We start from the raw sequence: 25,615 nt of genomic DNA on the forward strand, positions 1-25,615 counted from the left end.
TGGAGTTTGAGAGGTAGTTTGGTAACTTCTCTGAACCTTAGTTTCCTCCTTGCTAAGAGAGGATAATAATAGTGACTACTATTAGTGGTTTCTAAATGGCATAACAAAGTTCCTGACACACAGTAAGTGCTAAACAAATGTTAGTTGTTATCATTGTTACTAGTTCAAAATTAAGGCAGCAGCCATTGTTTTAAATAAGAAATCGTTATTTTTTTCTTAGAGAAAAGACTCCCTAGTTTTAAGTTACAAATTTGATGATGAACATTAACCAATCCATAAAACTTAGATATTTATTCATTCATTCCTTTGGCAACATGTTATTGGGCCTGGTGAAATAAAAAAAATCACTGGTGAAATAAAAAATAAAGAAAATCCCCCTGACTTCATGCTTGTAGGCGTGGAGAAGAAATAGGTGGGGAAGGTCATCCTTGCAACTTAGGTTATTTTATAAATAATACTAAGTGTGGGGTTCCATGGGAGAACTTGGAAGGGGCATCTAACCCACGCATTGGAGAGCCAGAGAGGGTGCCTCCTGTGGAGGAAACTCAGAGGCACGTAGGTACTGGGTAGATGAAGGGAGGCAGCGAGGAGGGTGAGAGAGCCACCTCAGAGGAAACCACACATGGAAGAGTCCAGACACTCGAGAAAATTCAAGTTCTTCTGGGAGCCTTGAGAGTTGGCAGATGAGGCTGAAAATATAAGCAGGAGCCAGACCATCATGAAACACACTGGGCTGAAGACTCTGGGCTGTTTCTGAGCAATATGGGGACTCGGAAGATTCTAAGCAATCTGACATGATCAGATTTGCATTTTAGAATGATTTCTGTGAAATGAAAATAATTATTTAGGAGGGGAAGAGCAAAGGGTCTAAATCAGTATTGGCCAAGTAAGTAAGAGACCACCAGAGAATAGACTATATTATATACGAGATTCTAAATACAAACTTGAGGGTAGACACTAAAATAAAATACAGAACAGAGTTGCAAATCATAAATAAGGAAAAATCTAAGAAACCCAGCATAAGAAATTGCAGTATTAAATGGGTAGGCTAAAGCACACAGGAAAAGAAACACAGGAAAACAAGATAATGAGCAACAGATTGACAGCATTAAGTCCACATGCATCAATAATCACTCTCAATGTAAATGGATGGAACTCTCCAATAAAAAGACACAGAGTGGCAAAATGGATTAAAGAACAAGATCCAACAATTTGTTGCCTCCAAGAAACACACCTCAGCCCCAAGGACAAACACAGGCTCAGGGTGAAGGGGTGGAGGACAATACTTCAAGCTAATAGCAAGAAAAAAAAGGCAGGTGTTGCAATTCTTATATCAGACAAAGTGGATTTCAAAATAAGACAGGTAAAGAGAGACACAGAGGGACAATATATAATGATCAAAGGGACACTTCATCAAGAAGAAATAACGCTTATAAATATCTATGCACCCAACACAGGAGCACCAAGATTCATAAAGCAACTATTAACAGAACTAAAGGAAGATGTTAAAAACAACACAATAATAGTAGGGGACCTCAACACCCCACTCACATCAATTGACAGATCATCCAGACAGAAAATCAACAAGGAAATAATGGAGCTAAATGAAAAATTAAAACAATTGGACTTAATAGACATATATAGATCACTTTGCCCTAAAAGAACTGAATACACATTCTTCTCAAGTGCACATGGAACATTCTCAAGGATAGACCATATGTTGTGAAACAAGGCAAGCCTCTACAAATTTAATAAAATTGAAATAATAATAAGCATCTTCTCAGATCATAAGGCTATATGGCTAGAAATTAATTACAAGAAAAAAGCTGAGAAAGGCACAAAGATGTGGAGACTAAACAACACACTACTGAATAAGCAATGGATCATTGAAGAAATTAAAGAAGAAATCCTAAAATACCTGGAAACAAATGAAAATGATAGCATGCCATACCATCTCATATGGGATACAGCAAAAGCTGTATTAAGAGGAAAATTCATCACAATACAGGCATATTTTAACAAACAAGAAAAATCCCAAATAAGCAACCTTAAAGCACACCTAACTGAACTAGAGAAAAAAGAACAAATAAAGCCCAAAGTCAGCAGGAGAGAAACAATAAAAATCAGAGCAGAAATAAATACTATTGAAACGAAAAAGGCAGAAGAAAGGATCAATGAAACAAAGAGCTGGTTTTTTGAGAAGATCAATAAAATTGACAAACCCCTAGACAGACTTACAAAGAAAAAAAGGGAGAAAGCTCAAATAAACAAAATCAGAAATGAAAGAGGAGAAATAACAACAGACTCTACAGAAATACAATGGATTCTGAGAGAATACTACGAAAAACTATATGCCAACAGAATGGATAACCTAGAGGAAATGGATAAATTCTTGGACTCCTACAATCTCCCAAAGCTCACTCAAGAAGAGGCAGACAATTTGAACAGACCAATCACAAGGAAAGAGATTGAAACAGCAATCAAAAACATCCCAAAGAATAAAACCCCAGGACCAGATGGCTTTCCTGGGGAATTCTACCAAACTTTCAGAGAGGATTTAATACCTATCCTTTTCAAGCTATTCCAAAAAATTAGGGAAGATGGAACACTTCCTAACACATTCTATGAGGCCAACATCACGCTGATACCAAAACCTGACAAGGACACCATGAAAAAAGAGAACTACAGGCCAATATCACCGATGAACATAGATGCAAAAATTCTAAACAAAATTTTGGCAACCAGAATTCAGCAATTCATCAAAAGGATCATACATCATGATCAGGTGGGATCCATACCAGGGACACAGGGATGGTTCAACATCTGCAAATCAATCAACATGATACACCACATCAACAAACTGAGGAATAAAAACCACATGATCATCTCAATAGATGCAGAGAAGGCATTTGACAAGATCCAACAGCCATTTATGATAAAAACTCTGAACAAAATGGGCATAGAAGGAAACTACCTCAACATCATAAAGGCCATATATGACAAACCCATAGCCAACATCATACTCAATGGGCAAAAACTGAACGCCATTCTCCTGAAAACAGGAACAAGACAAGGATGCCCTCTATCACCACTCTTATTCAACATAGTACTGGAGGTCCTGGCCAGAGCGATCAGGCAAGAAAAACGAATAAAAGGAATCCAAATAGGGAGGGAAGAAGTGAAACTCTCGCTGTTTGCAGACCACATGATCTTATATATAGAAAACCCCAAAGAATCCATTGGAAGACTCTTAAAAGTAATCAACAACTACAACAAAGTTGCAGGGTACAAAATCAATTTGCGTAAATAAGTAGCATTTCTATACTCCAATAATGAACTAACAGAAAAAGAACACAATACCATTCACAATTGCAACAAAAAGAATAAAATACCTTGGGGTAAATTTAACTAAGGAAGTGAAGGACCTATATAATGAAAATTACAAAGGCCTTTCTGAGAGAATTGGATGACGACATAAGGAGATGGAAAGACATTCCATGTACATGGATTGGAAGAATAAACACAGTTAAAATATCCGTTCTACCTAAAGCAATCTACAGATTCAACGCCATCTCAATCAGAATCCCAATGACATTCTTTACAGAATTAGAACAAAGAATCCTAAAATTCATATGGGGCAACAAAAGACCCCGAATTTCTAAAGCAATCCTGAGGAAAAAGAACAAAACGGGAGGCATCACAATCCCTGACTTCAAAACATACTACAAAGCTACAGTAATCAAAACAGCATGGTACTGGTACAAAAACAGGTGCACAGATCAATGGAACAGAATTGAAAGCCCAGAAATAAAACCACACATCTATGGACAGCTTATCTTCGACAAAGGAGCTGAGGGCATACAATGGAGAAAAGAAAGTCTTTTCAACAAATGGTGCTGGGAAAACTGGAAAGCCACATGTAAAAGAATTAAAATTGACCATTCTTTTTCACCATTCACCAAAATAAACTCAAAATGGATCAAAGACCTAAAGGTGAGACCTCAAACCATAAGGCTTCTAGAAGAAAACGTAGGCAGTAGACTCTTTGACATCAGTATTAAAAGGATCTTTTTGGACACCATGCCTTCTCAGAGAAGGGAAGCAATAGAAAGAATAAACAAACGGGACTTCATCAGACTAAAGAGCTTCTTCAAGGCAAATGAAAACAGGATTGAAACAAAAAAACAACCCACTAACTGGGAAACAATCTTTGCAAGTCATATATCTGACAAAGGCTTAATATCCTTAATATATAAAGAACTCTCACAACTCAACAACAAAAAATCAAACAACCCAATCAAAAAATGGGCTGAAGACATGAACAGACATTTCTCCAAAGAAGATATACGAATGGCCAATAGGCACATGAAAAGATGCTCATCATCGCTGATCACCAGGGAAATGCAAATCAAAACTACACTAAGATATCACCTTACACCCGTTAGAATGACAGAAATATCTAAAACTAATAGTAACAAATGTTGGAGAGGTTGTGGAGAAAAAGGAACCCTCATACACTCCTGGTGGGAATGCAAACTGATGCAGTCACTATGGAAAACAGCATGGAGATTCCTCAAAAAATTAAAAATAGAACTACCATACGATCCAGCCATCCCACTACTGGGTATTTATCCAAAGAGCTTGAAGTCAGCAATCCCAAAAGTCCTTTGCACCCCAATGTTCATTGCAGCATTATTTACAATAGCAAGACATGGAAGCAACCTAAGTGCCCATCAACAGATGATTGGATAAAGAAGATGTGGTACATATATACAATAGAATACTACTCAGCTGCAAAACAGAACAAAATCATTCCATTTGCAATAACATGGATGGACCTTGAGGGAATTATGTTAAGTGAAACAAGCCAGTTAGAGAAGGATCATCTGTGTATGACTCCACTCATATGAGGAATTTAAAAATGTGGACTAAGAACAGTTTAGTGGATACCAGGGGAAAGGTGGGGTGGGGGGTGAGCACAAAGGGTGAGGTGGTGCACCTACAACACGAATGACAAACATTAATGTACAACTGAAATTTCACAAGATTGTAACCTATCATTAACTCAATAAAAAAAAAAAAGAATGATTTCTGTGACTACAATATTGAGTCATTTAGAGGGACCAGAATAAGAGGCAGGGTGACCAGGCGTAGGTAGGACTTAACATTTAGTGAGAGAAGAAACAGATCTCACTACGAATCTGTTATGTAGGAAAGAGCTGTGTTTCTTTGTTACAACGCATTGTTATTTGGGGGAAAGAAGGGGGCGATTGTTAATAATTGTACCAAAGAAGAAATATACAACCAACTCTTTTCATTTTCAAAAAAATTCCTAGGTCGACTGATTTGTAACTCTCTCTGGGAGCTTACATCTATCAAGCTCCAAAACACTGCAGTTTTTCATCTCAGGAGCCATTGGATGAAAAGCAAACATTTAAACCTACTGTAGTCCATGATTCTTCCTCACCATTTCTCAGTCAAACATTATTCCCTGAAAACCTGGATTTACGGCCTTCCTGCTTAAACATGAATGTTCTCCCAGGCCCTACAACTGAAATGTTAGCACAGACGAATAAACAACTGAGAGGAAATGAAGGAAAGAAGAACTCAGATTTCAGCAAATTAACGGTATGAGGAAAAAAAGCATTCAGTCGTGACTGTTCACATGGAATGTCCTGGCATTCCCTTACAAACGGGGTTTTGAAGCTCCCACAGACCACACTTCAACATCCGTAATTTCTGAGGTAATGCAGCTAAAATCTCTTCATTTCACCTAAATTACCCAGGCAATTACAGTCATAATTTATTTTTTCTCATATTACTTCAAAAGCTGTGCCTCAGAGCGCTTTTTAAACAAAATTACCTTTTGTCGTATGTTATTCAGTTTGTTCTAGAATGACTTTCCCTCTCATTTTCCTCGTGATGATACTGGGCTATTGTATTAAAACAAATTATACAGGAAATATGTGAATGCGTCCTTATAAAATGTCCAAATAATTCAGTGTGAAAAGACTGAAATCGGACTTAAAAAGAAGTCCCTCTAACCATTTCCCTCTCCCACACTCCTTTCCAGTTTCTTCCTCTCCTCCCATGAAGAAATGCTTTGATAGTGGGTATTTACTTGAACGTTTCTCTTTGCATTCAAGTACACACACATACACGTTTATTCAACTACTTTTTAAATTTATTTTTAGATGTAAACATATGAGACCATACAGAGCAGTGATTAAGAGGCCAGGCTTGGAGACAGATTCATTGCCCTTAAGGGTGTGCCCATTACTGTGCCTCAGTTTCCCTGTATATTAAATTGGGATGATAATATTACACACATCACCAGGTTGTTAGGAAGAGAAACTATTTTGATAAAGTTAAAGCACTTAGAACAATATCTGAGAGGAAACACTCAATGAAAGTTAGTTATTATTATTACTATTATAAGTAAGTTTTAAAAATACACTGATATTTTTGTATGTACTTATTAGTCATGACTTGTCTTCTCAGTTAGAAGGATGTCCTAGATATCTTGCCTTGTCAGTACCTCCTTATGTTTTTCAGTCTGCTGTATAGTCCTCCATGTTATGTGGTACCTCAGTTGATTTAACCATTTCCCTATTGATGGACATTTCGCTTGTTACCAATTTGGTTTTTCGTTTTGTTTTGTTTTGTTATTGTGAACCCTGCTTCAATGAAAATTTTTATGTATATGAATGACTGTTTTTCTAGGGTGAGTACTGATATGTGCAAGCCGGGTTAGGGACATGGGCATGCTTTATTTTAATAGATACTGCCGAATTGACCTCCAGTTTATACTTCCACATTGTATGAGAATATAAATTTCACCACATCCTTGGAATACATTACAATTTTTTTAAGTAAGTGAATAATTGTTATCCCATTCTGGATTAAATCTGCATCTTAACAGTAAAGTTGAGCATCTTTTACCTGAGAACTTTATGAGAGGTAGCTAGTGCTACAAAATTCTGGCAGGAGTGAATTAGGCATGTACAACATAAAAAAAATCCAGTGGGATTTTGGGTATGAATGGTGGGGGGCGTCTTAGAAGGTGAAGTTGGAGAGGCCAGCTGAGAGTGGACAGTGAAGGTCCGTATAGGCAGCTGTAAGGTGTTTCTACTTTATTTTGAGCAAGAAAATGACGAGGTAGAGAAGAAGTGCTGTTTGGATGGTGGATGGAGTTTTCCTAGGACAGGAGAATGGAGGAAGGAGATTCCAGGCTGAGGGAATAAACTGAGAGATTATGGGAACATGAAACGTGGTAAAACCAAAGGTGTGCTGTTGCTCACATACTGAAGATCAATATCACAAAATGGAGTTGGACTGTCTGCTTGAGGGAAGAGCTTTGCGTGCTATGGGACATTTTTACTTTCACTTCTAGAAAATGGGGAAATACCCATGGGGTAAGGAAACCCACATTTATTGGGTGCATTCCGTGGGCCAGGTCTAGTATTGGCACTTCACATGAGTTGTTCATTAAATCTTAAATGACATCTTTGAAGGAAATGCCATTCACCCCGTTTTGCATGTGTGGGAACTGACACTCAGGGAAATGAAATCACTTGCCCTAAACCATACAGCTGGTAGTCTTTGGGCCTAAGCTTCAAAGCCAGCTCTCCCCAGATTAGTTAAGGAAGCTCTGGGGGAGTACTGTGCACTGTGCTGGGTCCTGGGGAGAAACAAGCAATGTAGTACAGCCTCTGTTCTCAAGGACAGGGTCTCCCAGAGCTGTGCTTCTGTCTGCTCATCACTAGAGTCTAAGCAAGGACGTAGGAAGACCAAGGGACTCAGGCTAGAATCTGGAGAAGAGTTTAGGCAAGAGAGAAGCTAGAGGATATTTTAAAATCCAGTCAAGAAATCCTGAGAAATAAGAGGAGAAGAGTATGAGATGAGATGGTAAATGGGGGGAATACATATCAACCAGTATCACTGGTTAATTGCATGTGGGTTGAGGGGGCAGTTAAAGATGTCCCAGGGGTCTGGTTTGGGTGGCTGCACGGCTAGTGGGAGCAGGAACCAGAGAGGAGGGGTGAAAGAATCATTAGAGGTTAGAGCCGGTTAGAGCATTTCAAATAAGTACAATCTATTTTGTGGACCTGTCTGAAAAATGTTAATATAAGACTCTGGTGACAAATCCAAAGAATATTCTGTGGGTGTACATTTAATTGGGAAGGATGTTTATAAGCAGAGACAGAGAGACACTGGGCAGTAAACCTGAAATATCCTTTAAATTTTCACTGCTTCTCCTGCAAGAAGGCATCTGTAATGTTGAGTCTCTGCAATTAAATAAATGTTACAGCTATTATTAATGTTTTATTATTCATGGTACACAGCAACATAAATGTCCCCGCTGCTTTACACTTCACGGGAAAAACATTTGACAGCTCCAGACTCAGACAACTTCTGCCTAGATTTGTTGTGTTTCTCCACTATGCTTTATATTAATTGCCTGGGTGTCTAGGATTCTAAACCAGGTTAAATAATGAAGTGTACCCTTTGAAGGGTTTGGTTGAATAATTTCAGGAACCTGTTGTTGTCTCTCTGACACTCCTTAGAAACCATGGTCTCTGTGAGATCACTAGAGTAAGATACTGAAAGGAAAAAAGAACTATTCTGGTTGACAGAATCTGGGTGTTATTGCAGCATAATCCATGCTGTCCTGTAGGAAGAAGAGATGGGAGGATGTATGCCACGCTTAGCAAAAGAAGATTTCCCCAAAGCCTCCTCTAGAGCTAAATCTTCTTCCAAGTTGCAAAATCTTTCATAGAACCTTCCATTGTAGCCCTGTCCCCATCAGGAAAACAGCCTACCAGCCGTCAAAGTCAATGGGGACTCTGAAGGTGGGGCTTTGGTATTTGGCCTCGGGGATCCCAGCCAGTGTCCAGGGAAGCTGCACTGGTTCATCAGCACTTAAAGCCCTCACCTAAATCTGGGCACTGCTTCTAAACTAGCTCTGCCATTTTAAGCCGGGCTCCACCATCTTTGGGATTCCATCCACAGTGGCAAAAGGATAATGCTCCACGGTCCTGGGGCTGCCTTTAGGGTGTTGGCAGAACTGCAGAGTGAGCAAAAATGATGCAGGTGCCCTCCAACCACTCCTTCAAACCTTTCCCGTAACTCAGATCTCTTCTTCCCTTCCACTTCCTCACGCTGCCCTTTGGTGTTCAAGGGACCCATCCTTCTTTGAGAAAATGGATTCCCATCATGGGCACTGAAAATTCAAACTCCATAAGGGCTGCAGATTTAAAAAAAAAAACAAAAACGAATATTTATTGAAGAGATATCATTTACCAGGCACTACTATGCACGCTTTAATTTTTGCAACAGCTTTCTGCTTCTTAATGGATGACTGACTGTCTGGGTTTGCCCAGGACTGAGGGATCTCCTGGGACTTTCCGTGCTAAAACCGGAAATGTCTCTATCTGAGAACTGAGGCACAAAGAGGAGAGGCCGTTTTCTAAAAGTCACACTCTTAATCAGTGATTTGGCTACTATTCACACCTCCATCCTCCTGACCCAATCCCTGGCCTGTCCGCCTGTCACCAGGGCTGTACTGAAGGTTGGTTTGATGATTTGGTTAAAGAGTCCCACTAAATTATAGAGACTGAGAGATATTTGCTTGTTGCAGTGGGGCTGTAAGAGTAGTGAGTATGGGGGAGGTAGTTCTTGGTGGGTATGTGAGGGTTGGTGGTTATCACACCGCCACACCCCTCCCTTAAGCCAGACCAGACCTGGAAGCAAATATTGAGAATGGCAATTTCGACATTCCTGCTTCTGAACATTTGCAAGAGGCTCTGCTCCTCGGGGGTTTAGTGTCATAGAATGTCATGGCTTTGGAGAGTGCAGGCAGGCACAGCATGCATTTTAGAAGCACAAACCAGTGTGAATCACGGTTGGGAAGGGTTCCCTGTAATCTCGACTTCTTGGGTGAAACTTACTGCTTAAAATTAACAGACTGATTTAAAGATCTCATTTTCCAGGAATATTTTCCCACACAGCGTTGTCCTGTTTTCAAATCTCTAGTGCTCACATTTGTGCTCCTGAAGATGGTCATGTATGTATGTGCATGTGTGTATATGTGTATATGCGTGTGTGTGTGTTTATTGGGTGTATAAGTGTGTAGTGTGTATATGCATTTATTGTGTGTTTGTACGCATTTGTGTGTGTATGTGTGTGTGTTTAATCTTCATCCCAACTACCCTTAGGAAGTTTTTTCCTCCTTTTGGTGCCAGAACATTGAGGGTTGAACGGAGTTACTATAAAGCAGCTGAGATGTACTACCTGCATTTGTTTCCAGTTTTAGTCTCCAGATCTGAAAGGTGGGCTAAGATCAATCAAATGTTAGATTTGTGATTTCTGGCACTGATTTTTTTCCAAAGTTTTTGCTCCCTTTAGGTTTTCTGCCCCTTTGGGCCTGCTGCTAATGCTCTGCACTCTCCACTTTCATGGTTTGAAAATGTTTATATTTATAACTACTCTCACAGGATAAAAATATGTGTACTTATATACACTTTTTTTTTCCTGTTAACCTCATTGCACTTCTGTAGTGTTTGGTCATTTGCTGATTTCCCCTGTCAAGTTCACTCACATTACCCATGCTCCTATCAAGTGAATCTGCACATGCTCTTCCTTTCCTTAACAAAGTGTGACACTACAGAGGGACTGAGAGAAACAGTTTTTCATGAATAAATAATGACTGCCTGTAATTAGAATATCAATTGTGTATATGGAAATAATGCTTCCAAATTGCTTGAGGGTGATTAGAAGGAGTTGATTTACCTAAGTAGCTTTAAAGGTTCTTCAACAAACTCTGTACACTATTAATTTATTTAGCAAACTTTTGCTTCTCGGATAATATAAAGGAAACTTTTACCTACTCAAAGACAAATTGTGCTCTGTTGTAGCTGTTGTCCTTAAGCATCTGAAGTCCTACAGCAAGATCACCACAGAGGAAATAGTTCCACAAAGAGCTAATATTTGTTGATCCCTTTTTAAGTGTCGGACGCTCTTCCAAGTACTTTGTCTATGTTAAATTTAATGCCCATAATGATCCTATAAAGTAGACACTCTATGATACCCATTTTACAGAGAGGGAAATTGAGGCTTGGAGATACTAAGTTGCTTGTCTGAGCTCACAAAGCTGATAAGTGAAGAAGCTCAAATTCAAACCCAGGAAGTACTGGGCCTCCTTAGCCTAATAGAAAAAATAGAGAGAGAGAGAGATGGTTTCTTCATTGACAAGTATTTATTGAGCACACAATAGATGCTGGGCACAGAGATAAATAAGGCTCATCCTGCCCTTGGACAGTCTGGTGACAGCAGAATGATTGTAAACTGATAAATTACAGTGCACTGAAATAGATATTAGCATTTAGGCAGGAACAGAGTACTATGGGAGAGTATTAGCATGTTTTTTCCCAAGGGATAAACGTGATACTTTTTATACACTTGCCACTTTTCTTCAGCAAAAGATAATACATTTAGAACAGGAATTAACATATTTGAGAAAAGGAAGGGATCAAACAGTCACCAAGGATTTTTGCTGAATAAATGCTGTAGCTTGTGCAAAGATATTCCATTATTAATTAAACACCCAATAAATAGAGGGAATTTTTTAATGATCGAAAATGCTGACTATACTGCTACATCAAGGCAAAATTATAAGATTTTCTCACCCACCCAGCCCTCTTTCCTGGAGTATCATCGTAGGGAAATCCATAAGATAGCATTGTTATAGTCCACAGCAATGTCCAGACTCTAATCTGCACATCAGGGACTGGCTGGCTGTATCAGAGTTTTATAAAGTCACATATTTCCATGTCATATCATTGTGGATCTTGATATGGCAATTCTGGGATACAGCCTAGGTCTCTATATTTAAAGGTGGCTCAGTTGATTCCTATGTACATCCAAGTTTAAGAACAGCTGGTCTAGAAGACCATGAACAGGGAAAGCCACTCATGTGATATTTGCTTTCTCTTTATTATCTTGGCTAAGGCTATGGGGTTGGTAGGGAAGTGCCTAGTCTCTGGAAATACATAGATCTCAGTTCAGTTCCTTCTGTTCCATGGACTACCTGGGGACCTAGGATAAATTTCTCAGGCTCTCCATTACCTTTCTTACAAAGTTGTTAAGAGGATTAGATATAATGCACACAAAGCAGCTAGCAGTGCCTTGCAATTAATAAATGCTCAATAAATGTTAGAGTGCACACACATACAGAGTTATATGTATAGACATGAACACTCTTAAAATAAAATATCAAAATACATTAATGGACTAAAAGCAAAACTATCATAAGAACAAAATGATCAATCACTGTTACCTTTGTGGAAAAGGAGTAAGTGTGCCTTTGACTTTACTGGGCCACTTCTAAGTGGAGAATCATAACCCACTAATAATAAGCCCTTTATGTAGCCTCATGCTTCTCCTTCTCTAGCCACTCATACCGTAAAGATCTAGGAGTTGACGGATCTTATCCTTGTCATTAGTTCCTATCCTTTCACATCACGCAAAAACCAATCTTTGGACGAAAGGTACAAATCTCCAGTTATAAAATAAATAAGTCATGGGGATGTAACGTACAGCTTGGTGACTGTAGTTAATAATACTGTATTGCATATTTGAAAGGTGCTAAGAGAGTAGATCTTAGAAGTCCTCGTCACATAAAAAAATATTGTAACTATGTATAGTGATAGATGTTAATAAGACTAAAAAAAAAACAGGAAAAAAAGCAGAAGAAGATAAAGGACATTGTCTCTAAGGGTCGTTACAGCTACAGGTTCTGAGTTTCTAAACTACTTAATTGCGCTAAAATATCATAACCCAATACCCTTGATATCGCTTACTCTCTGATAACATCACTTGGCCCTTAATCCAAAGGAATGACTGATGTTCTTTAAGAGCCTATGCATAAACCTGGTTGTAGATGTGCCTGGAATAACTGAGAGGTATAGCCAACTCTCAATTATCCGACAAAGTGTTTAAGTAATTTATCCATCAGTAAACTGGGTCAGGATTATCTCCATGAAATCCACACAGAGAAAGACCAGCATAAAGACCCAGGCATGGGCCTTTTGGCAACTGATTATGCACAGATAACAAGATTCCTTCCCAGGGCAGGCATGTCTTCCATCTAAGGTCTAGCCAGGGTCAAAATTTAACAACCAGTGTCTCTATCACATTGGGGAGAGAGCACAAGTCGTGAGCAAATTCATATATGCAGTGCAATCCAAAATTCTCTCTTATTAGAGAAGATTCTGAATCAACTAGCAAATTGAGCATACTGAGAAATAGCAGCCATTTTGATATCCCACAATGTGTGGAGATAGAGAAACTATTGAAAGATAAAAATGCAGCCATGTTTTAAAAGTGGTTCATTTATCAGTGACGGCTTTGTAAATTTCCATCAAATTAACCCAGTTTAAAGCTTTCTAGACTTTACTACTGCATGAAAGTGCTGTGAAAGTATTCCTCCAGTTTTTTTGCTATTTTTCCCTTGTCTCCTGAATGAAAACATACTCCTTCATATATTAACATTATAGGAGATCCAGTTCTCCCAGTTTTACATCGTTTAGTATTTTATTACCTTGTATTTATGCATTTGGAAATGGTAATAGAACTATTTGAACTCTCCTGCCTGTATTGATTTGTGTGTGTATTTTCTAAAGATTTAGCAGGAGAAAGATAGAAGTATTTTCAGGATGGGAATGTCTACTCTTCCTAACGCATTTTAACTCATTTCAGCGAATGCTCATGGACAGACTAGGCACAACTGCGGAGTAGGCAATTTTTCTCTTTAGGGGCTTTTGTTTTTCAGGACCACACTTCTCTTCGGTCTAAATATGTCCTGGGTACCTAGAATACCCCCATGCCTTCTTCATCGCCACTCACCTTCTTAGTAAAATCCAACTTTTACCAGATGTCTATTGGAAAGCCTTGTTAAATTAATCCATGCTAATGACTTCCTAAAATTGCAATAGGTACAACAAAACTCTTAAAGCCGGAGGATGAAATCTAAAAATATAGCATTTCAGGTTTTAAATGCAGGAGGGGATTTCAGTTTAAAGTTGGAAGCCTTCCTAGGTCTCCTGAAGTCACATCAGAGCCATGTTTTCATCCTATGGGAGAAGCTGGCGCTGTAAAGTTTTTAGTGACTGATCAAACTGAATTAATTGTTATAAAGGACTAAATTCCTAAACTGAGAGGGCTTTTATATATGCAGCTTTAATGGAAAAAACTTAATTGTTTACAAATAATCTATTAATTTTCAAAACATATTTTAAATATTTAGCTTGAAATAAGGCATACTTTCCTTAAGAGTGAGAAATAGACCACGGCGAAAGTAGGAATAGATGATAAACTTTCAGGGCTCAAGGAATACCTATGAACAAGTGTTTGCACATGAACATGTATACCCCAACTGAGCACATAGTTTGGCCTCTTTTTAGGCATGGAACAAGACTTCCTTGGGAAGGTGGTCTGCTTTTTGTTCTTGCCTTCAAACGGAAAGAAAGAAGTAGAGAAACTGCTTATTAAAAAGTTATTCTTGTTAAAAAGTTATAGCAAGGGACTAAAAGCACTCCCAAGATAAATAACAGGTTAAGGAAACAAACATATGCTCTTGACAGTATTCATAGAGTAAGCAAAGCCAGTGGAAAAAAGAGAGCCACTCAGAACAATCCTTAAGGCAAGAGTTAAGATATTTTTCTGAAAACAATTAAAAACAAGGTTAAGGAGTGTTTGAAATAATACAATCTACAAACATGTTTTTTCAAATCTCTGAGTTACCTCTTAGTTTCTATTATACTATTCAATCATGTAATTTGTGTTATTTTAACAAGGCATTTTTGCAAGTAGAAGAGAAATATGACACTCTGCCCAGATCTCCTGAGATGGTTCTGTGCCCTGGTGGGGAAGGCAGAGCGAGAGGTACAGTCAAACGGGGAAAACTGATGACTCTGGTGAGCCTGAAAGAATCCAGCATTGTCCAAAATTCTGGATTCAAAGACCACTGAGTCTGCTTTTTATACATTGCTAACTCTATGGGCGAGAGCAGAGCTGGGGTGGGAGAGGGTCACCCCGATTGTGCTGCGGGGCTGGGTATGGCACACTAGCCACATCCCTGAGCTCTTCACTATGGTGAGAGCGTGATGGCCCCATGTATTAGTACCACAGCCCTCCTGTGGCAATTCTAAATTGCAGGCATAGTGCCTAAACTGGGATAACGGGCCTCGAAAGGTCTGGCCTAGAATTTCCAACCCTACTAAATGAAATCAAATAGAACGAAAGCCAAAAAGAAGTCTGGAGACTAATCATCTGTCCTAGAAAACGGGCAAACCATTGTTACTGAACCGTATAAGAGCCTAAGTTTTAATATTAAGAAAGAAATTAGAGAAAGGTATGAACAACCAAATCACCACATTTTCCTTTTAAAGGAGAATTCCATACATTAACAATTCATCGGGGGCAATTTACAAAGAAATTACAAGCATACTGAAAATAGGGTTTATATTGCACAAAGTTGTCGGTTTCCCCCTGTCCTTCCTGTTCTTCCAAAGAACTTAATAGAACATTACTAGTAGAATAAATGCTTAATAAACATCTATTGAGTGACCAAGTCAATGATTGAATGAATAGTTAAAAGATTGAACTAATCAGTGAACAAGCCTGTTTTCCTAGACTTCAGCCACAGATAAAAATTCATTCTGCCCAACAGCTATTTATAGCCCCTGCTCTCTCTCTAGTCCAGACCTGGTGAAGGAGCGGTTATGTAAGTTGCCTCCAGGGCTCACCACAGTCATTTCTTAAACTCTCAGTATCTGCCTGGTACTCTGACAAATGACCGAAGTCATGCTCTAACAGGCCACCCAGGACTGCCTCCTTGCTAAGTTCAAGGCTTTTATTTCTCAGTCCACATCCACCTTCCTGCAGCAACTGAGAGAATGGAACAGTCTCTGAAGTCTCCAAATCTATATGATAGTAGCAGTTATGAATCTCAAGATATGATTGAAGTGTGCTTGAAATGCAGCTTTGTTTTTTGTAACTCAATTTCATATTCATTTTCAGTCCCTTTCTTTTGTGAAAATGAAATCTCAACCAATTTGGGTTGGTCTTCCCTGCCACGTTGGTGCCACTCTTAGGTGTTGTGGCAGGTCTCTGGTAGGTCTCTGTATCAGTCCCTATCTGTCACATAACATATATGCTTCTTCCCTGAGCTTTACCCAGGAAGCAAGTCCTATAAAATAGGACCCTACAAAATAGGAGTGATGTCATCTGCCCTGGGGATCAGCTGGGAGGGAAGGAGACTCTCTCCTTCATCAGGGTCCTATCACGTCTGATCACAACCTTCTTCTGCTTTGCTTCTCCCTAATCCCAACGTGGAGAATCTTTAGAAGGTTGAGAGAAGCCTCTTTGTGTTTAGTTAGAGTAAACATAGTTTCCCCATCTATGTACAGTCTATACCGTGATGTTCAAAAGACTATTTTAAGACTCAAAAGCTAAGAAATGATTTTTTTGCTTTCTGGTATATCATATGTACCTTATAGTGTGCATATATATCTTATATGTGTGCATATCTGGTTACATCCTTAGTAAATTTCTCTGAAAGTAAAATTATTCACTATAGGGGCTTTATTCAATATACACAGTAGCACCCTACAGAAAAATTGTACCAGTTTTTGTTACATTATTAGCAGTATGTATGAGTTCTTCATATATTTTGGAGATTAACCTCTTGTCAGATATATGATTTGCAAATATTTTCTCCCAGTTGGTGGGTTGTCTTTTCATTTTGTTCATGGTTTCCTTTGCCTTGCAGAAGTTTTTTAGTCTAATGTACTCCTATTTGCTAGTTTTTTCTTTTGTTCTCCTTGCCTTAGTAGACATGGTATTCTAAAAGATGCTGCTAAGACCGATGTCCAAGAGCATACTGCCTGTATTTTCTTCTAGGAGTTTTGTGGTTTCAGGTGTTACACTCAAGTCTTTAATCCATTTTTGAGTTAATTTTTGTGTATGGCATAAGATAGTGGTCTACTTTCACTTTTTTGCATGCGGCTGTCTAGTTTTTCCAACACCGTTTTTTGAAGAGACTTTCCTTTCTCCATTGTATGTTCTTGCCTCCTTTGTCGAAGATTAACTTACCGTAGATGTGTGGTTTTATTTCTGGGCTTTCAATTCTGTTACATTGATCTGTGTGTCTGTTTTTGCACCAGTATCATGCTGTTTTGGTTACTATAGCTTTGTAGTATATTTTTAAGTCCAGGATTGCGAGGCCTCCAGCTTTGTTCTTTTTTCTCAGGATTTCTTGGGCTATTTGAGGTTTTTTGTTGTTCCATATAAAATTTAGGATTCTTTTCTGTTAAGAATGTCTTTGGGATTCTGATTGGGATTGCATTGAATCTGTAGATTGCTTTAGGTAATCTGGACATTTTAACTATGTTTATTCTTCCAGTTCATGAGCATGAATGTCTTTTGATTTCTTTATATCTTCTTCGACTTCTTTCAAAAATGTCTTATAGTTTTCAGTGTATAGGTCTTCCACCTCTTTGGTTAAATTTATTCCTAGATATTTTATTCTTTTTGTTTGTTTGTAAATGTGATTGTATTCTTGACTTGTCTTTCTGCTACTTTGTTGTTAGTGTACAGAAATGCAATTGATTTTTTGAAGTTGATTTTGCACCCTGCAACTTTGCTGTAGTTGTTGATTATTTCTAATAGTTTTCTAGTGGATTCTTTAGGGTTTTCTATGTATAGAATCATGTCATCTGCAAACAGAAAAAGTTTCATTTCTTGATTTACAGTTTGGATCCTTTTTTATTGCTTTTTCTTGCCTAATTGCTCTGGCAAAAATCTCTAGTTCTATGTTGAATAGGAGTGGCTTTTAGTTTTTTCCCATTAAATATGATATTGCCTGTTGGTTTGTCATATATGGCCTTTAATATGCTGAGGTACTTTCATTCTATACACATTTTATTGAGAGTTTTTATCACAAATGGATGTTGGATCTTGTGAGATCCTTTCTCTGCATCCATTGAGATGACATGTGATTTTCATTCCTCATTTTATTAAGGTGGTGTATCACATTGATTGATTTGTGGATGTTGAACCATCCCTGCATGTGTAGTGTAAATCCCACTTGGTCATGGTGTATGATCCTTTTAACGCATTGCTGTAGTCAATTTGACAATATTTTTTTGAGAAATTTTGCATCTATGTTCATTAGCAATTTGGGCCTGTAATTTTCCTTCTTTGTGCTGTCCTTGCCCGGTTTTGGTATCAGAGCCTCACAGAATGGGTTAGGAAGCATTGAGTCTTCTTCAATTTTTTGGAATAGTTTGAGAAGGATAGGTATTAAATCTTTGAATGTTTGGTAGAATTCTCTAGAGAAGCCATCTGCTCCGGGACTTTTGTTTTTGGGGGAGGTTTTTGATTACTGTTTCAATCTCTTTACTTGTGATTGGTGTATTCAGATTCTCTACTTCTTCTTGATTCCGTTTTGGATGGTTGTATGAATCTGAGAATTTATTTATTTCTTCTAGGTTATCCAATTTGTGGGCATATAATTTTTCATAGTATTCTCTTATAATCCTTTGTATTTTCTGTGGTATCCATTGTAATTTTTCCTCTTTCATTTCTAATTTTATGTATTTGAGCCTTCTCTCTTTTTTCTTGGTAAGTCCGGGTAAAGATTTGTCAATTTTATTTATCTTCTCAAAGAACCAGCTTTTAGTTTCATGATCCTTTCTACTGATTTTTTAGTCTCTTTCATTTATTTCTGCTATAATTTTTATTATTTCCTTCCTTCTACTGACTTTGGGCTTCATTTGTTCTTTTTCTAGTTCTGTGAGGTGTAGTTTAAAAATACTTATTTGATATTTTTCTTGTTTATTGAGGTGGGCCTGTATTGCTATGAATTTCCCTCTTATAACCACTTTTGCTGCATCCCATAAGAGTTGGTATGTTGCATTTTGATTTTCATTTGTCCCCAGGTATTTTTCCATTCATCCTTTGATTTCTTCATTGATCCAATGGTCCTTCTGTAGCACGCCGTTTAGTCTCCACATATTTGTGACTTTCCCAGCATTTTTCTTGTAGTTGATTTCTAGTTTCATAGCATTCTGGTTGGAAAAGATGCTTTATATGATTTCAGTCTTAAGTTTATTGAGACTTGCCTTATTTCCCAACATATGGTCTATCTTTGAGAATGTTCCATGTGCACTTGAGAAGAACGTATATTCTGCTGTTTTGGGATGGAATGCTCTCTTTTTATCTATGAAGTCTGTCTAATCAAATGTTTCATTTAAATCCACTATTTCATTATTGACTTTCTGTTGGGATGATCTATCCATTGATGGAAGTGAGGTATTGAGGTCCCCTGCTATTATTGTGTTTCTGTTAATTTCTCCCTTTAGGTCTGTTAATAGTTGCTTTATATGCTTTGGTGCTCCTGTGTTTGGGTACATATATATTTATAAGTGTTATGTCCTCTTGGTGGAATGTCCCTCTTATCATTAGATATTGCCCCTCCTTGTCTCTTATTGTCTTTTTTATCTTGAAGGCTGCATTGTCTGATATAAGTGTGGCAATGCCTACTTTCTTTTGTTTGCTGTTTGCTTGGAGTATCATCTTCCATCCCTTCACTCTGAGCCTATGTTTGTCTTTAGAGCTGAGATATGTTTTCTGGAGTTTTCAGTTTTCTCTTTTTTAATGAATCGTGACTCTGCTCTGATTGTTTGCTTGGTGGTTACTGTAAGGTTTGTATAAAAGATCTCATGTATTAGATACTCCATTTTCTGATAGCCTCTTATCACCATTAACACAAGCAGGTTCCATCCCTTTCCTCTTCTCCTTCTGAGTTATTATTGTCACAAATTATTCCATTTTGTTTTGTGAGTTTGTGATGTCGAAGTGTTTATAGTTACTTTTGATGCTTTCCTTCCCTTTATCTTTTAAGTTATAATTAAGTATTTGCTACCCTGTTCTGAAAGAGAGCTGCAGTTTTCTTATTTTGTGTGTCTATATATCTACTTGCTCAAAGCTTTGTAGACCTTTGTGGTGTTTTTTCAGGTGTGAGAGCATCCTTAATTATTTCTTGCAGGGGAGGTCTAATGGTGATGAACTCCCTCAGCTTTTGTTTATCTATGAAAGCTTTTATTTCTGATTTAGATTGTAAATTTCAGTGACTTCAGGGTTGGTTTCTGGAGATTCATCACTCTCCTCCTGCTCTGAATTGTTGCTGTAGTTTCTCATGGTGTTTGATGAACTAATCTTTTGCCAGGGCATTTGTGGTAGTATCAGGTCACAGATGCAACCTGCAACCACTGGGGAGAAGCAGGAGCTGTGTTTCTGATACCACCCCATCTGCTGGAAGTTGTGCAGATATGGTGGAGGGTTCCACTGGCCAGGAAAGCATTCACATGCAGGCTCAGGTCTTCCTCTGGACCCAGATGCATTCCCACTTGTGGGACCACAGTGGTACTGTGGGTGCTTGTGCCAGTTGGGAAAGCTTTTGTGTGCATGTCTATCTGCCACCGCCTCTTCTTATGGTCATGGCAGCTGCTGTCTTTGTTGGGCCAGGCTTCTTTACAGGGTCCAAGCCTGGGCCACTTGTTGGGACCACAGCAGCAGGGTGGGCTCTCCCACCAACCAGGATAGTGTTTGCTTGCAGGCTCTGGGCTGCTGCCACCCCTTCCCACAGTCACGTCACACTACAATCCCACTTTCAAGGCAGCAACAGTACTATGGGCACTTGTGCTGGCTGGGAAGGTATTTGGGCATGTGCATAGGGCTGCGGAGGAAGTGTAGGGGAGTGCTCGCCTATCTCTGCCACTTTCTAGGAAGCGAGTCCATCCACCTTCAGATGTATAGCTGCATGGGTCTCTCAGGTGTCCCTTTGTGCTATGTGGGTAAGCTCCTTTGGTCAATGAATGTCCATTTAGTTGTAGTTCAAAGGGAGAGAGATAAAGGGAACAGCTCATTCTGCCATGTCACTGATGTCACTCCCTATACTGTAGTCTACTAAGTGGACAATAGCAGTATGTCTAAGAAAACAATGTACACACCTTAATTTAAAAAAATGTTTTATTGCTAAAAAGTGCTAACCATCATCTGAGCCCTCAGAGAGTCATAATCTCTTTGCTGGTATAATAATAATGAGAAAGTTTGAAATATTGCAAGAACTACTAAAATGTGACACAGAGATGCAAAGTGATTAAATGCTGTTGGAAAAATGGTGCTGGTAGACATGCTGGATGCAGGGCTGCCATAAACCTTCAATTTGTAAAAAATACAATATGTATCTGTGAAATGCACTAAGGCAAAGCCAATAAAACAAAGTATGCCTGTTTTTAAAAATACATCTCTACCATTTTTAAAATAAAAATGAAATACTTTGTGTTCACCTGTATTTCTTTGATTACTATGGAGCTCGAACATCCTTTCACAGGTTTATTGAACATTTGTGGAGTTTTTAAAATTATTTGTCCATGTGTTCACTTGCCCATTTTGCTTAGATCCTTATTGACTCATATGAGCTCTTCATTTGAAGAATATTAATGAATTGACGGTCATATATTGAAAATATTTTTTTCTGGTTTGTTACTTGACCTTTTTATGGTGGTTGAGACATAGAAACTTATAATTTTTAAATCTGATTTTGTGATTTCTTTTCCTTGGTATTTTACTTAAGAATTCCTCTTGCATTGCAAGATGGTGAATGTTCAGCCATGTTTTCTTTTAGTTGTTTTACGGGTTTTACTTTTATATTTAAATGTTTAATCAATCTGTTATATATGGCATAGACTAAGATTGGGGTCTACATTATTTTGTATCATTTAATTATTATCTGTTCCAGCATCATTATTTGACAATATTTTTCCCCTTTGATCTAAATTCCATTTTTATCATATAATAAAGTTTTACATATGATGGATCTGCTTCTGAACTCACTGTTCTATCTACTGTCTCTTACTACATCAATAAGACAGTTTTACTTATTGTAGATTTTTAATAATTCTGATATCTGAATGGAAAGTCCCCCTTCATCACTATTTTTTAATTTTTTCAAAATTCTCCTGACTAGTGCATTTACTCTTCCAGGTGAAATTGAGAAACCCCATTCTAGATGTTAGCGTTACCTTCTAGGTCTTCATTGTTTCTCACCCTCCTAACTTGAATCCCATTCAACCCCTTCTTTACCCTATAGCAGCCTAACCTGCTTATAGTCCAACTGCAAATGCAATAAATAGCAATGCTGATGGCAGTAAATCCCATTTGCCATGCCTTCTTCAAATTTCAAACTGGGATTTAATATGATACTCATTTCAGATTTGTCTCTCAGGGAAAAGAACATAGAAGCTCTCCCCTTCAAGAAATGTCACTGTCTTTTCAGAGTGTGGAGGGAGAACACCATGAGAAAGCTGTGGAACTACTCAAGGCCGCTAAGGACACTGTCAAGCTGGTGGTCAGATACACCCCAAAAGTCCTGGAAGAAATGGAGGCTCGCTTTGAAAAGCTACGGACAGCCCGGCGTCGGCAGCAGCAGCAATTGCTAATTCAGCAGCAGCAACAGCAGCAGCAGCAACAAACACAGCAAAACCACATGTCATAGGTGAGAAGCGCCTTCTTCCATACAAGGAAAGTCCCTTCCACATACAAGTTTGGGTTTTTTTTAATAGTTTCTTAGACAGCTGGAACAAAGTCATTAGATTTAATAATCGAAAAAAAAATCAAACAAAAAACAATGATCTCAGAAAATGCAAACAAAATGATTGCTTACTTTACATGTCATTCAACTATATTCCCTGCAAATGTAAGCTATTTTGAAAAATAATATACTTTGAGAGGGCCAGGTACAGACTATAGATGCCTTTATACAAATTAGGAAAATGCAGGCTCTGTGCAAACCCCGCTCCTTAGACACATGGCAAGATGGCAAGACTGTGGGCTGGATTCCAGTCACCACTCTCCGCCTTGGCTGGCTGCCGTTGCACAGTATACAACCTAAACAACCACATAGTGCTGATCCTGGGAAGATCCCCTTTAGAATACTAAAGAACAGTTTATTAGAAAACTGCTCAACTGAAAAGAATGAAGTGGAGACCTGCCGGTGTCCATGATCTGAGAGATTCTGAAATTCTCTTTGGGTGCTCACTTAAAATGTGTCTAAAATGCAACTGCCTTTTTCTAAATTCCACTTTGTGACAAAGAATGCTAAGTCAGGTTTTGCTATATATTTTTTCAAAATTCAAGAAAAAAAATGTGAAGAGTAAGAATCACCATCTTTGAAGTGCCTGCTATGTGCTGCACCCTTCTCACATGTTATCCCTAATCCTCAGAAAAACCTTTCAAGGTAAGTATCATTAAAAGCTCCTTTTTTAGATGAATGATATGAAGCTGCAGTAGCTTCAGTGGAGTCCCCACAACCACACTTACGAGTAGCATAGGATTATTTTCCTTCTTACTCTACCAGGTATTTCATCTGCCAACATCAGATATTCTGGAGTTATAAAAATTTTCCTTACTATCCTTTGGAAGAGACAGCTCATATCATCGGATACTTCCACACCATGATGTCTACAAATGTGTATTTGAAATAAGGTTCCAATGTTCTTGGAAGGATGACAGTGGGTCTTGGTGGTTTTAACTCATTTAATATTATATTACTATTTGCACTATCATTAGAAACATTCAATATGATATGAGACTTTAATTTTTTTGTGACACAGAAAGGAGAAACTACATGGGGAAGTAAAAAGAGTATGGGCTTTGTCCTCAGACAATCCTGGAAATCCAACTAGGTATCTTTCTTTTACAGTCTGCTAGTTTTATTATATATACCACAGTTTGGTGTCTTTATCTAAAATTACCTTCCATTGTAAAAACTACAATATTCAACCATAAATATTTATTTGGCACTGCTATGGACCAGGCACTGCCCAATGGGCTGTAGAAACAGGTTAAGCAAAGCAAAGTCCTTGCTGTCACTATACTTACATTCAGGCTGGAGGAGATAGTTGATAAACAAGTAAATAAAAATGTCCTATTGGGACCTGTACTTTGCAGAGTTGAAATAGGGTACTTTGATAAAGACTGGCTAGGTGGTGACTTTCGATTAGGTGATCAGGGAAGACCTCTCAAAGGAGGTGACATTTAAACTGAGATTGAATGACTAGGAGAAGCCAGGAAGCGAGCATAAGAAGAGGAGGAAATTGCCAATGCAGTTGCTCTAAGGCAGACATGAGCCATTTGACATTTGATAAACAGAAAGAAAGCCGGGGTAGTTAGGGAATAAAAAGTGAGAAGGACAGTGAGATAGGTGGGGGCCAGGTCACAGAAAGCTTTTAGACCACTGAGAGAAGTTAAATTTGATTGCAATGGAAGCCACTGACGGTTTTTAAGCAAGAGTGTGACACAATCTGATTTATGTATTGAAAAAGATCACTCTGGCTGCTGTGGGGAGAACAGATTTTGGAGGGTAGGAGTGAAAGCAGAGACTACTTAGGAGGCTATTGCATAGTAGTCCAAACAAGAGATATGGTGGCTTGGACTAGGATGATATCCTTGAGATGGAGTGATATGGACACATATGGAGAAGTCATTTTGTCCATACCTTTCTCCTCTCTATCCACTCCAAATGTAAAGTTACTGTCCATTTGTACCGTCAGATCCCAAAGATCTTTTTGCAAATAACAGTCCACTATTCTTTAGTCAAACATTGACTCTCTCTCCACTCTTTTTTTCTCCCATCCTCAGTAATACAGACTTGCAACAATTCTCCTAACTGGTTTACCACACTGGCCCACAGTAAAATTGTTCTGAAGTGTTTTGAAAGAAATATGTTGTCATTCAGACTTCTGAGGTCTTCCTAAAAGCTTCCATAAGCTTGGAAGCTTACTAAAGCTTACTAAAAGCTTCCAAGCTTACATAAAGCTTGAATGACCATAATATTTTCTGGTCATTCAGGCATCTTTGGAAGTAGACAACTTGGCCATAAATATTTGCTGGGCCATGTACTCAATTCCACTTCCATCAGTCTTGATTAAATTGCTTCAGAATTTCCTATTGTCTCATCATGAAAGATGAACATTTTTATTAAAAGGCATTTTCAAAGTATGTTTTTTCCCGCACAGGATATGGTAAAGCTCTATTTAAGTAAACATGAAATTTATAGTTATGCTTGCCAACACAGCACTTGCAATCCACATGATCGTGGCCCCTTGAGATGAAGCTGTAGTGGCCATTTGAAGTACAAGTGAAATACAACCAAGTCATGTCATCCATGGATTTTATGGTGAATTCAGTCAAAGAGACCTACATTACCTCTTGTTCAAATTTTAGTTAATTAGATTTTTAAGGATTAAATGGATTTGTTACACTTGCTAACTCATGCTATGGTTGCTTTTACAAAGAGATTTGAAGCTAGCTTGACCTATTTACTTTGAGCAGAACTCTGATTTTTTTTTTCAAGTTTGATAATTCACGCAAAGACCAGGTAGAGCGAAATACTTGTCGGATGTTGTCTTATTGTTTATCACATGAAATGCAATTTCTATTCTCTAAATGAGAAGTAATAATTTTTTTTATCTGAGATGGTATAAGCTAT

The 25,615-nt window shown here is 38.2% G+C and overlaps 1 protein-coding gene across 1 annotated transcript in view; it reads left to right on the forward strand.

Annotated features, from left to right (window-relative positions):
* The window catches only part of LIN7A (lin-7 homolog A, crumbs cell polarity complex component), a 129,570-nt gene that overhangs the window by 99,960 nt on the left and 3,995 nt on the right, over positions 1–25,615 (forward strand). The window contains exon 5 of the mRNA XM_046646595.1: positions 22,403–22,621. Within this exon, the coding sequence (XP_046502551.1) occupies positions 22,403–22,621 (219 nt within the window). The remainder of the gene's footprint in view (positions 1–22,402; positions 22,622–25,615) is intronic.

Source organism: Equus quagga, chromosome 19 (genome assembly GCF_021613505.1).
Source record: "Equus quagga isolate Etosha38 chromosome 19, UCLA_HA_Equagga_1.0, whole genome shotgun sequence".
NCBI classification, from domain to species: domain Eukaryota; kingdom Metazoa; phylum Chordata; class Mammalia; order Perissodactyla; family Equidae; genus Equus; species Equus quagga.